This window comes from Cetorhinus maximus, chromosome 21 (genome assembly GCF_964194155.1).
Source record: "Cetorhinus maximus chromosome 21, sCetMax3.hap1.1, whole genome shotgun sequence".
Lineage (NCBI taxonomy): Eukaryota > Metazoa > Chordata > Chondrichthyes > Lamniformes > Cetorhinidae > Cetorhinus > Cetorhinus maximus.
Genome location: NC_135899.1, coordinates 27950205 through 27963555, shown reverse-complemented (window position 1 = coordinate 27963555; position 13351 = coordinate 27950205). Strand labels below are relative to the sequence as shown.

The 13351-nt window shown below is 49.3% G+C and overlaps 1 protein-coding gene across 1 annotated transcript in view; it reads left to right on the top strand.

The window, feature by feature from the left end:
• The window catches only part of LOC144695147 (uncharacterized), a 132571-nt gene that overhangs the window by 70650 nt on the left and 48570 nt on the right, over window positions 1-13351 (top strand). Inside the window, exons 26-32 of the mRNA XM_078566045.1 lie at window positions 10-63; window positions 1651-1704; window positions 2369-2422; window positions 2514-2621; window positions 4266-4355; window positions 9999-10052; window positions 12486-12593. Of these exons, the coding sequence (XP_078422171.1) occupies window positions 10-63; window positions 1651-1704; window positions 2369-2422; window positions 2514-2621; window positions 4266-4355; window positions 9999-10052; window positions 12486-12593 (522 nt within the window). The remainder of the gene's footprint in view (window positions 1-9; window positions 64-1650; window positions 1705-2368; window positions 2423-2513; window positions 2622-4265; window positions 4356-9998; window positions 10053-12485; window positions 12594-13351) is intronic.

Below are 13351 nucleotides of genomic sequence, written 5' to 3'. Positions count from 1 at the left end.
ACAACACAGGGTCTTCCAGGGCCTCAAGGAGCAACAGGCTTCGCAGGACCAAAGGGACCACCTGTAAGTGAATTTGAAAAGATCCCCTCACTCCTGACTCCTTTTGTCCCAAGGGACCATCCCATAGAACATGCACACAGATACACACACACACTGATATTCCCTGTGAGATATCTGTACACACAGACTGAGGTGAAATTCCCCTGTGTGCTATCTGTAACACACACACTGGGTGAAATTCCCTCTGTGTGGTATCTGTAACACACACACTGGGTGAAATTCCCCCGTGTGGTATCTGTAACACACACACTGGGTGAAATTCCCCCGTGTGGTATCTGTAACACACACACTGGGTGAAATTCCCCCGTGTGGTATCTGTAACATACACACTGGGTGAAATTCCCTTGTGTGCTATCTGTAACAACACACTGGGCCAGTGTCTTTAGTGGACAGTTTTTCTTGCATGTTAGCATTGAAACCATAAGACCATAAGACTTAGGAGCAGAAATTAGGCCATTCGGCCCATCGACTCTGCTCCGCCATTCAATCATGGCTGATAAGTTTCTCAACCCCATTCTCCCGCCTTCTCCCCGTAACCTTTGATCCCCTTACCAATCAAGAACCTATCTATCTCGGTCTTAAATACACTCAATGATCTGGCCTCCACAGCCTTCTGTGGCAATGAATTCCATAGATTCACCACTCTCTGGCTAAAGAAGTTTCTCCTCGTCTCTGTTCTAAAAGGTCTTCCCTTTACTCTGAGGCTGTGCCCTCGGGTCCTAGTCTCTCCTACTATTGGAAACATCTTCCCTACGTCCACTCTATCCAGGCCTTTCAGTATTCTGTAAGTTTCAATCAGATCCCCCCTCATCCTTCTAAACTCCATCGAGTATAGACCCAGAGCCCTCAAATGTTCCTCATATGTTAAGCCTTTCATTCCTGGGATCATTCTCGTGAACCTCCTCTGGACCCTCTCCAGGGCCAGCACATCCTTCCTGAGATACGGGTCCCAAAATTGCTCACAATATTCTAAATGTGGTCTGACCAGAGCCTTATAAAGCCTCAGCAGCACACCTGTGCTTTTATATTCTAGTCCTCTTGAAATAAATGCCAACATTGCATTTGCCTTCCTAACTACCGACTCAACCTACAAGTTAACCTTAAGAGAATCCTGGACTAGGACTCCCAAGTCCCTTTGCACTCCAGATTTCTGAATTCTCTCCCCATTTAGAAAATAGTCTATGCCTCTATTCTTCCTACCAAAGTGCATGACCTCACACTTCCCCACATTGTATTCCATCTGCCACTTCTTTGCCCATTCTCCTAACCTGTCCAAATCCTTCTGCAGCCTCCCCGCCTCCTCAATACTACCTGTCCCTCCACCTATCTTTGTATCATCTGCAAACTTAGCCAGAATGCCCTCAATTCCTTCATCTAGATCATTAATGTATAAAGTAAAAAGTTGTGGTCTCAACAAATCATCAAGACACTGACAACAGTCCCCATGGGGCTAACCTCAGCCTCCCCCAATCCCCACCCTGTCCGTACCCTGTGCTTTCTCATTTGACGTTAACAGCAACCAATGTCTGCAGCGATTAAAGGGCTGCAGCAGTGAGGTGGTGAATACTAACCACACTTTTCTGTTACTAGGGACCGCCAGGAAAGGATGGGCTCCCAGGACACCCTGGACAGAGAGGGGAAGTGGTAAGTTTATCCTTCCAGAAGGGTTGGCGAGGAAGAAGTTGTTCTTATACACCATCTTCTGTGGCCCTGGGACCTCCCAGAACACTGGGAAGGTCAATTTTCCAGAGGAACGTGTTTCATCGGGAAGGTTAATGTGTCAGAGGAATGGGTTTCATTGCAAGGGTAAATGTGCCAGTGGAAATGGATCAATTGGGAGGGTTAATATATCAGAGGGATGGGTTTTAAAAGGCAAGCGAGGAATTGGGAAGAACATGTTTGATAGAGAGGTCTTGTGGTGCAGTGGGCAGCGTCCCTACCTCTGAGCCAGAAGCTCCGGGTTCGAGTCCTGTTCCAGGACTCAGTGGCCACAGAATATATGTTCATAATGTGACCGAGCAAGCTGATTATCAGCCTGTAACTCCTTCCGATACGCCTGATGGCCGTCGGTGAGAGCGGGAGAGTTTCCTGGTCGGCCTTACTGCAGAAAGTAATGGTAAATCACTGCAGTACTTTGGTAAGCATCATCATGGACCAATCCAATTGAAGTCCATGGTTGCCAACACCCTCTTAGGGCCTGGTACCTGGAGGAGGAGTCGTTAAATAGTTTTTTCCCCATGGCTAATTTTTCATCATGATCTTGCATCTCCACGGTTACTCTTGCTGATATATCAATTCTTATCTACAGGGTTTTCAAGGCAAGACTGGCCCTCCAGGACCACCAGGTGTAGTTGGACCTCAGGTGAGTTCAGTGTTGTACACCTTGCTGCCTCCCATGATTAGCCGGCTTACTCTGCTCAAATGGTGATATTAATGCAGCTCTTTGGCTATAGGGTTCCAGTGGTGAATCGGGACCAATGGGCGAGAGGGGACATCCAGGACCTCCTGGGCCACCCGGGGAGCAAGGACTATCAGGCCCGTCTGGGAAAGAAGGCACCAAGGTAAGGGAATTAACCGTCTCGACTACGCGTGCAGCTTCTCCTCGGTTGGTGTTGGTGTGTTGGGATATTTACCAGGTTTCCCCAGCTGCCAGTCCTTCTGTGCGGCTACCAGACCAGTGGGCTTCCTGCTCGAGGAACTGCAGTTCTCAGTCTGTTCTGCACCTTCTGAGATGCGCCTATTTCTCTGTTGACCTGTTTCGCTCTCCATATGTCAAAATGTCTGAATCTAGTTCTGGTCCAGCTATCCTGTTCTCAATCGTTAAAAAGTGAGCCTGTTACTGGGCAGGGTCAGGGGGCCAGTAACCAGGCAGGGTCTGGGCTTTTTACTGTGCAAGGGTGAGCCAATTGCCAGGCAAGACCTGGGCCTGCAACCAGGCAGGGTCCGGACCAGTAAACGGGCAGGATCCAGGCCTGTAACAGTCATGGTCCAGGCCAGTAACCGGGCAGGACTGGGCCTGTTATTGGGCAGGATCTGGGCCTGTAACCAGGCAGTGTCTGGGCCTGTAACAGGTCAGGGTCCAGACCAGTAACCAGTCAGGGTCTGGGCCTGTAACCAGGCAGGGTCCAGGCCTTTAGCCGGGTAGGATTAGGGCCAGTAACCAGGCAGCATCAGGTCCTGTAACCGGACAGGGTCAGGGCCTGTAACCGGACAGATCAGGGCCTGTAACTGGGCAGGATCAGGACCTGCAACCGGGTAGTATCCAGGCCAGTAACCGGACAGGATTTGGGCCTGTAACCAATCAGGGCCCAGGCTAGTAACCAGGCAGGATCTAGACCAGTAACCAGGCAGGATCCGGGCGTGTAACCAGGCAGGGTCTGGGCCTGTGTCCAGGCAGGGTCCAGGCCTGTATCTGGGCAGAATCTGGGCCAATGACTACGCAGGAACGGGTCTTGTAACCGGCAGGCTCAGGGCCTGTAACCAGGCAAGGTCCAGTCCAGTTACTGGGCAGGATTGGGGCCTGTAACTGGGCAGGGGTGGGGCCTGTAACCAAGCATGGTGTCAGCCAGTAACTGGGCAGGATTGGGGCCTGAACCAGGCAAGATTGGGGCCTGTAACCGGGAAGGATCGAGGCCTGCAATTGGCAGGATTGAGGCCTGTAACTGGCAGGATCGGGGCTTGTAACCAGGCAGCGTCTGGGCCAGTAACCAGGCAGGATCAGGGCCTGTAACTGGGCAGGCTCTGGCCTGTAACCAGGCAGGCTCCAGGCCTGTTACCACACAGGTTCCGGGCCTGGTACCGCGCGGTGTCTGGGTCTGGTACTGTGCGGGGTCCAGGCCTGTAACCAGGCAAGGATTTGGCCTCAAGTGTGGCCAAAGTCATGTTGTTCACATAGCTCGTGGGTGTAGATGGGGTTTCCTGAGTTCTATGTGTGCCTGGGGTGACAGCCAGGAAGTTTTGGTTTCTGTTATTTTTTTGGTCTTTCTCTTGACCCTTTTTCTCTCTCTCGTTCTCTACCTCTTTTTGTCTGTCTGTCTCTCTCTCTCTCTCTCTCCTTCTCTTTCACTCTCTCTTCTCCTCTCCCCATATGCTCATGTTAATCTGTTAATTGTTCACATCACTGAATCATGTTGGGCCTACCTGAACAGACCCTCCTCCTGTGTTAACCGTTGTTGACCCATTTTCCCCATCTTCTCTCCCCCCAGGGTGACCCTGGCCCTCCTGGACCCGCGGGTAAAAACGGACCCCCAGGCCTGAGAGGCTTCCCCGGTGAGACTGGATTGCCTGGAACGGCGGTGAGTGAACGGAGAACGAAAGCGCTGCACTCAGTCTTAGCAGTCTTAGGAATTAGGAATCAAACTGAATGGGAAGCAAGGGATTCTTTTTAACACTGAGAGAGTGTGACACTCGGTGATTCCAGGTGTCAGAGTTAAGTTACGAGGAAAGATTAAGCAAATCGGACTTCATCTCTCCAAGAAAAATCAGAATTTGAGGGGACTCTCCACATCCCGCTTTCTCCCAATATCCATGTCCCTCTCCCTCATCTTCCCTCCCCCCCTCTCTCCTCCCTCCCCTCTCTTTCCCCTTTCCCCTCTTTCCCCCCCTCTCCCTACCCCCTCTCTCTCCCCCTCCCCTCCCTCCACCTCTCTGCCTCCCCTCTCTCTCTCCCTACCCCCTCTCTCTCCCTCCCCCTCCCTCGTTCCTTCCTCCCTCCCTCCCCCCTCCATCACTCCTTCCTCTCTCCCTCCCCCTCTCTCCCTTTCTCTCCCTCCCTTCTCTCTCCCTCCCCCTTCCTTCCCTCCCCCCTCCCTCACTCCCCCACTTCTTTATCTCACTCAATTTGTTCATCCTGCCTCTTCTCACCTAAAGACCATGTCTTCCTCAGTCTTTATATCACAATATGCTATAATACCCCGCTGAGGGCAATAGGGATATATCGCAATATGCTATAATACCCCACTGAGGGCAATAGGGATATATCACAATATGCTATAATACCCCGCTGAGGGCAATAGGGATATATCACAATATGCTATAATACCCCACTGAGGGCAATAGGGATATATCACAATATCGTATAATAGCCCACATAAAGGGCAATAGGGATATATCACAATATGCTATAATACCCCGCTGAGGGCAATAGGAATATATCACAATATCCTATAATAGCCCACATAAAGGGCAATAGGGATATATCACAATATGCTATAATACCCCACTGTGGGCAATAGGGATATATCACAATATCCTATAATACCCCACTGTGGGCAATAGGGATATATCACAATATCCTATAATACCCCACTGAGGGCAATAGGGATATATTACAATACCCTATAATACCCCACAGTGGGCAACAGGGATATATCACAATACCCTATAATACCCCACAGTGGGCAATAGGGATATATCACAATATGCTATAATACCCCACTGAGGGCAATAGGGATATATCACAATATGCTATAATACCCCGCTGAGGGCAATAGGGATATATCACAATATCCTATAATACCCCGCTGAGGGCAATAGGGATATATTACAATACCCTATAATACCCCACAGTGGGCAACAGGGATATATCACAATACCCTATAATACCCCACAGTGGGCAATAGGGATATATCACAATATCCTGTAATACCCCACTGAAGGCAATAGGGATATATCACAATATCCTATAATACCCTACTGTGGGCAATAGGGATATATCACAATATCCTATAATACCCCACTGTGGGCAATAGGGATATATCACAATATGCTATAATACCCCACTGAGGATAATAGGGATATATCACAATATCCTATAATACCCCACTGTGGGCAATAGGGATATATCACAATATGCTATAATGCCCCACCGAAGGCAATAGGGATATATCACAATACCCTATAATACCCCACTGTGGGCAATAGGGATATATCACAATATCCTATAATACCCCACTGAGGGCAATGGGGATATATCACAATATGCTATAATACCCCACTGAGGGCAATAGGGATATATTACAATATCCTTTACGATCTCCACAAAGAACATAAGGAGCTGGATGAGGCCAGTTGGCCCTACGAGCTTCCTCTGCCATCCAACAAGCTCATGCACGATCTTCCACCTTCCTGCACTTTCCCCATATCCCTTAATTCCCTTCGTGCCCCAAAATCTATCAACCTCTACCTTCAACATACTCAATGCCTGAGCCTCCACAGCCCTCTGGGGTAGAGAATTCCAAAGATTCACCATCCTCTGAGTGAAGAAATTTCTCCTCATCTCAGTCCTAAATGATCGTCCCCTTATCCTGAGACTGCGTCCCCGTGTTTTAGACTCGTCGACCAGCGGAAACAATTTCTCAGTGTCCACCTTGTCAAACCTCTTCTGAATATTGTATTTTTCAATAAGATCGCCTCTCATTCTTCTAAACTCTGGGGATTGTATGCCTGGTCTACTCAATCTCTCTTCATGGGACAATCCTTCCTTCTCAGAGCCCATGTTGCGCTGCCTCTAGGGCAATTATGCCCTTCCTTAGGTAAGGAGACCAAAATTGCCTACAGTGTTCCAGGTGTGAGTCACCTGTGCCCTATATAATTGTAGAAATAATTGCTGACATACCTCAGTTCCAAGGAAGAGTCATATTGGCACTGATCCCCGTAGCACACCACTTATTACATCTTGCCAACCGGAAAGTGACCCATTTATGCCTACTCTGTGTTTCCTGTTAGCTTGACAATCTTGTATCCAAACCAATATGTTACCCCTTATATCATATCCCTCTTCCCCCTATCAATTCCATCATCAGTGAGCAATTAGGATGGCAACTGGTGCATCAGAAATAAAAACAGAAAATGCTGGTAAAACTCAGCAGGCCTGGCAGCATCTGTGGAGAGATAAACAGAGTTAACATTTTGAGTCCATATGACTCTTCTTCAGAGCTGAAGAGAGGTAGAAATGTGATGGGTTTTATACAGTTGAAGAGAGGGGGGTGGAGCAGCTGGAGCAAAATAGAAGGTCAGGGATAGGTGGGAGTTCAGGAGAGATTGACAAAGATGTCATAGACACGAGACAAAGGGAGTGTTAATGGTAGTGTTTAAGACTAAAGAAGGTGCTGATAGTGGCATAAAGGTAAGATTGCAGAACGTGTTAAAAGCAAAGCAAGGCTCAGCGCTGTCTGAAAGCAAAACATAAGAACAAGTGACAGATGGCCCTGTGGGGGATGAAATGGGGTTGGGGAAAAATAGATTTAAAAAGGGGTCAAGAGGGAGCAGAGCTTTCATGGTCTGAAATTGTTGAACTCAATGTTAAGTCCGGAAGGCTGTAAAGTGCCTAATCAGAAGATAAGGTGCTGTTCCTTCAGTTTGCACTGGGCTTCACTAGAACTTTGCAACAGGCCAAGGACAGACATGTGGGCATGAGAGCAGGATGATGTGTTGAAATGGTAAGCGACAGGGAGGTCTGGGTCATGCTTGCGGACTGAGTGAAGGTGTTCCACAAAGTGGTCACCCAGTCTGAGTTTAGTCTCCCCAGTTTCGAGGAGACCGCATTGGGAGCAGCGAATACAGTAGACCAAATTGAAGGAGGTGCAGTTGAAGCACTGATTCACCTGAAAGGAGTGTTTGGGCCCCTGGATGGTGAGGATGGAGGAGGTAAAGGGGCAGGCGTTGCACCTTCTGTGATTGCATGGGAAGGTCCCGTGGGTAGGGGATGATGGAGGAGTGGACCAGGGTGTCCCGGAGGGAACAGTCCCTATGGAATGCTGACGGGGGTGGTGAGGGGAAGATGTGTTTGGTGGTGGCATCATGCTGGAGTTGGCGGAAAGGGCGGAGGATGATCCTTTGAACACGAAAGCTGGTGGGGTGAAAAGTGAGGACAAGGGGGACCCTAGCATGGTTCTGGGAGGGAGAGGAAGGTGTGAGGGCAGAGGCACGGGAGATGGGTTGGACATGGTTGAGAGCCCTGTCAACCACCGTGGGGAGTAACCCTTGATTAAGGAAAAAGGAAGACGTGTCAGAAGCACCGTTTTGGAAAGTTCCATCATCAGAACAGATATGATGGAGGTGAAGGAACTGAGAGAATGGGATGGAGTCCTTACAAGAAGCGGGGTGTAAGGAGCTGTAGTCGAGGTAGCTGTGGGAGTCGGTAGGCTTGTAATGAATATTGGTGGACAGTCTATCACCAGAAATGGAGATGCATTTCTTCAATTTGGTCTACTGTATTCGCTGCTCCCAATGCAGTCTCCTCTACATTGGGGAGATTAAACGCAGATTGGTGACCACTTGGCGAAACACTTTCGATCAGTCTGCAAGCATGACCCAGACCTTCCTGTCGCTTGCCATTTCAACTCTCTATCTTGCTCTCATGTCCACATGTCCATTCTTGGCCTGCTGCAATGTTCCAGTGAAGCCTGACGCAAACTCCAGAAACGGTACCTCATCTTCCGATTAGGCACTTTGCAGCCTTCCGGACCTAACATTGAGTTCAACAACTTCAGACCATGAACTCTCTGCTCCATCTTGACCCCTTTCTCAGTCCATTTTTTTCCTAAACACCCCCCTACCCCATCCCCAACAGAGCCATTTGTCGCTTGTTCTTAGGTTTTGCTTTCACAGAGCACTGACCCATGTGCTATTAACACATTCTGTTATCTAACCTTTATGCCACTATCAGCACCTTCTTTTAGTCTTTGACACTATCATTACCACCCCCTTTGTCTTGTGTCCATGACATCTTTGTCAAACCTCTCCTGAGCTCCCACCTATTCCTGACCTTCTATTTTGCTCCACCTCCTCCACCCCCTCTTAAACAGTATAAAACCCATCTTCTACCTCTCTTCAGCTTTGAAGACGAGTCATATGGACTTGAAACATTTGTTCTGTTTCTCTCTCCACAGTTAATGCCAGACCTGCTAGGCAGGAAAGTAAATCGTGAAGAGGACATAAGGTGGCTACAAAGAGATATAGATAGGTTAAGTGAGTGGGCAAAGATGTGGCAGATGGAGTACAATGTGGGAAGTATGAAATTGTCCATTTTGGCAGGAAGAATTTAAAAAGAAGCATATTTTCTAAATGGTGAGAGATTGCAGAGCTCTGAGATGCAGAGGGATCTGGGTGTCCTAGTGCATGAATCGCAAAAGGTTAGTATACAGGTACAGCAAGTAATTAGGAAAGCAAATAGAATGTTATCAATAGAGTTGATTACAAAAGTAGGGAGGTTATGCTTCAGTTATACAGAGCATTGACAGAGATCACACTTGGAATATTGGAATACAGTTTTGGCCTCCTTACTTAAGAAAGGATGTAAATGCGTTGGAAGCAGTTCAGAGAAGGTTTACCAGACTAATACCAAGAATAGGCGGGTTGTCTTATGAGGAAAGGTTGGACAGGTTAGGTTTGTATCCACTGGAGTTTAGAAGAGAAGGAGCTGACCTGATTGAAACCTTTAAGATCCTGAGGGGTCTGGACAGGGTGGATGCGGAGAGGATGTTTCCTCTCGTGGGAGAATCTAAAACTAGGGGTCACAGTTTAAAAATAAGGGGTCACCCATTTAAGACAGAGATGAGGAGAATTTTTTTTCCCTCAGAGGGTCGTGATACTTTGGAATTCTCTTCCTCAAAAGGTGGTGGAAGAAGTCTTTGAATATTTTTAAGAAAGAGCTAAATAGATTCTTGATAAACAAAGGGGTAAAAGGTTATCGGGGGTAGACGGAATGTGGAGTTGAGGTTACAATCAGATCAGACATGATCTTATTGAATGGCAGAGCAGGCTCGAGGGGCCGAGTGGCCTACTCCTGCCCCTAATTCCTATGTTTGTATGTACAACGTCATAGACAACAAGTTGAATGAATATTTATAATTACTGTGTCAGGCTAGGTTCATACATCATGGATTGTGGTGTATCAGAAAATGAGTTTTAATTCTTTCTTTCATGTTTCTCTACAGGGTGGATCAGGATTGAAAGGTGGTATGGGTCCCCCAGGCCCACCTGGCCCAGCCGTAAGTATCCGGCCTCGTACAATGGGGACAGTGGTGAATTAACCTGAGAAAGGTTGATTGGTGAACATGCCTTAGTCAGAAAGAGGATAAAGCAGCCTGGGTTGTCGAGCAAGCCCTCTTAGGTGCTAGATGTTCCTGATCCCACCACCCTCCGGGGGAATGAGTGGGAGTTTTGCCCGTGACACACCTATTCCCGGTCAGAGTGGAGGTTATTGGGTAATTTCCCCTCCCCACCTTCATTCACACCCGGAGTGCCCGGAATCAATTTTACGTACACAATTTTTATGTGATTGTTCTCCACTCACTGCATTTTGCTCGAGACTCTGCAGCGGTTTTGATCATGATTTTCTGTTTGCTGTAGTTCATGGAGACTCATTTTAAGTAGACTCTGTAGACTGTTTGTCGTAAAATGGATTGTTTCCACCATGCCTCCAACTCACTGGCTGACTCGCTGGTGTCAGTAGGCACTGGGTTGTAACGTGATTATCGTGGGCTCCCAAGGAGGATTTTCCCCGTCTCCCTGACACAGAGCCCCCCCCCACCTCCCACCTGGCCAGCCCAAGGAGGGTACAGGGTGTATGGTGACCACTGATGTAGTAGTCAAAGAGGCTCAAAGAAGACTTCAAATGGGTGCCAGGTCCAAAAATCATCCACTGAAGATCTTAACTGAACTGGAGCTCTTCAGCAGTTCTGATGAACTTGAATGGAGAGGAGCCCAAAACAGGTTCCTGATCCTCTCTGGGATATATTAGGAATGGGAGTCATCCATTCAGCCCCTTGAGCCTGTTCCGTCATTCAATTAGATCATGGCTGATCTATACCTGCACTCCACCTATTTAACATGGCTCTGTATCTCTTTCTGTCCTTACCCAACAAAGATCTATCGATCTCAGTTTTGGAATGATTAATTGATCCCCCAGCTCCGCCAACGTTCTGGGGGAGACAGTTCCAGATTTTTCCCTATCTTCTGCGTGAAGCAGTGCTTCCTGGCATCACCCCCTGAACAGCTAAGCTCTAATTTTAGTGTTACACCAACTTGTTAGGGGGGTCTTGTGGTGCAGTGGGTAAGGCCCCTGCCTCTGTGCCGGGAGCTCCGGGCTCAAGTCCGCACCCCAGGACTTGATGACCAAGGAAGGTGCGTCCATAACGTGGGCCAAACAGCTTGAGCAGCAACCTGCAAATCCTTCCGACACACAGCGGGTGGGAGAGATTCCTGGTAAAACATGGGATGGATAGAAAATTGGAGCCTCATCCATCACTAGTCAGAGCTCCAGACTACGACATGGATGTAAAAAAAAAAGCATGTTGCCATGGCGACTCGGACTCTCTGAGTGAACTGCAACACAGCACCACCCTCTACTTGTTGTGGACACCACCCACCTGCGCCCCCTCCACCCCCAGGGCAATAGGCAAATCTGTGAACACCTCAACCTTCGCTCGTTAATCGTCTTTTCTTGAGGGAACAGCCTATGCAAGCTGTCCTCACCGCGTTTCCCATGCAGCCCTTCTGACACCTGAGGCCGACTTGCCCACTGCTGAGCCGAGCCTCTTGCTCGAGTTCAGCTAGCGGTCCTGGGGAGCTACAGGGACAGGGAAGGAAATGGTCCATAAATATAGCCCTCACCCCCCTCCCCGAGCAACTCTGGCAAGGTCAGGGGTCAGGGTTGCGGGGGAAGGCGGGTGGGGTCAGGGTGTGGAAAATAAACTTAGGACCCGTTGCCCAATATCTACTTGTTTATCTGCCACCTATTTACTCAACTTTGGGCCGGACATGAAACTCTTCAGTGTAACAAAGGACATGACGATGTGACCCTGGATTAAACCACATCTGCCATTGCAGGGAAGCCTCAGATTTTCCCCTCTCCTCAGTGCGTATCTCAGAGCCTCAGATCGCTGCGGGGGAAGTGGAGTGGGGTGGGGGTGAGTGGCGGGGGGGGGGGGCGCGGTTAGGGGGTGGGGGGAGTGGGGGTAAGGTTTGCGCCAGTGTTCCTGCTCATTGGTAAATACCCCGAGTTGCTGACATCAATGGATGACGATGAGCTGATTGGCACCTTAGATAATCGCAGCAGCACAAAGAGCCGCTCGTTCCAAAGGTTCTGCCATTCAAGCAGGAGATACTGGCCAATAAGAGTGAGGGCCAGGTGGTGGGGGGGTGGGTCTTTGGATGACATGTGACCCACAGCCACACGTTGGCGAGCCCTGCCTCCCACAGGGGTTGGAGGATGGTTATAGGGATGGGGTTGTTCCTTTGAACAGTCGAGTACATTGACAGCTTAATCGTCCCGAAGACGGACAAACCGTTGGCAATCCCTGTGTTTGCCGTTACCTGGATTTTTTTTTCCTTCCCTGCCTCTGTTTAAATTGTCTTTCCCCGCACCCACCCCTGATGTTGCTTCCTCACCCTTTTGCTTACTGTCCAACCTCCTCTTTCAGGGCTCTCCTGGTGTGAGAGGGAAAGCAGGACCTGGTGGTCCCATCGGCCTCCCAGGACGCCCAGGACCTCAGGGCCCGCCTGGCCCAGCTGGAGAGAAAGGAGTGCCGGTAAGTCTGCCTGCTGGCTCACAGAGGTGGAGGCGGGGGTTCTGGGATGTGAGGGGGGGTGGGGGCAATTATTCCCGTTGTCCAGTAGGTTAGGAAGTGTGCAGTTGTGTTGGGGGCGGGGTTAAGTGCCCAAGTGTTTCGGGATGGGCCACTAACTGTGTCCTTTGGTTCAAGGGGTTAATTGTGCCCCTGGCTTTGGAGGGTTAAGTGTGCCCATTGTTTCCCCACTGAATTCACAGACAGAGCCAGGGGCTGTCAGCCAGCCTACCAGTCGTGCAGGAGTCTCTGACGATGTTGACCCACTCCCGTTGGGCCCATTTCACGCCAGTCAAGAGACATGTGGAGAGACATGTAGATGATGCACTGGGTGAGGCGGGCTCCCTTAGTCCAGCCTCAGGCCTGTTGGAAACGTTGCCGTTGTGGTGTTGGAGCCCAGGCATCGAGATTTCAAAGCTCACCCCCCCGAGCTGGAAAATTCAGCTCAACAAAGGGGGTTGTTTTTGGGCTGGAGGTAGAAAGGTTGACCAGGAAACAACGACCCCTGGAAATATTTTTCGCTGTGCGCAGCGGTTCATTAGAGCGCGCGGTGCCTTTACATTTCCTGGCAAGCCCATGCGCCGTGCGGTTTTTTTTAAAGGGGACAGTTTGTGAGCGGCCCGCATGGTACCTTCCAGGTCACTGAGTGGCTGTACACAGCTTACAGGAAATGTCTTGTAAAAGCTTCCAGGTCAAAAAAAAAGCCAACAGGTTCACTCACG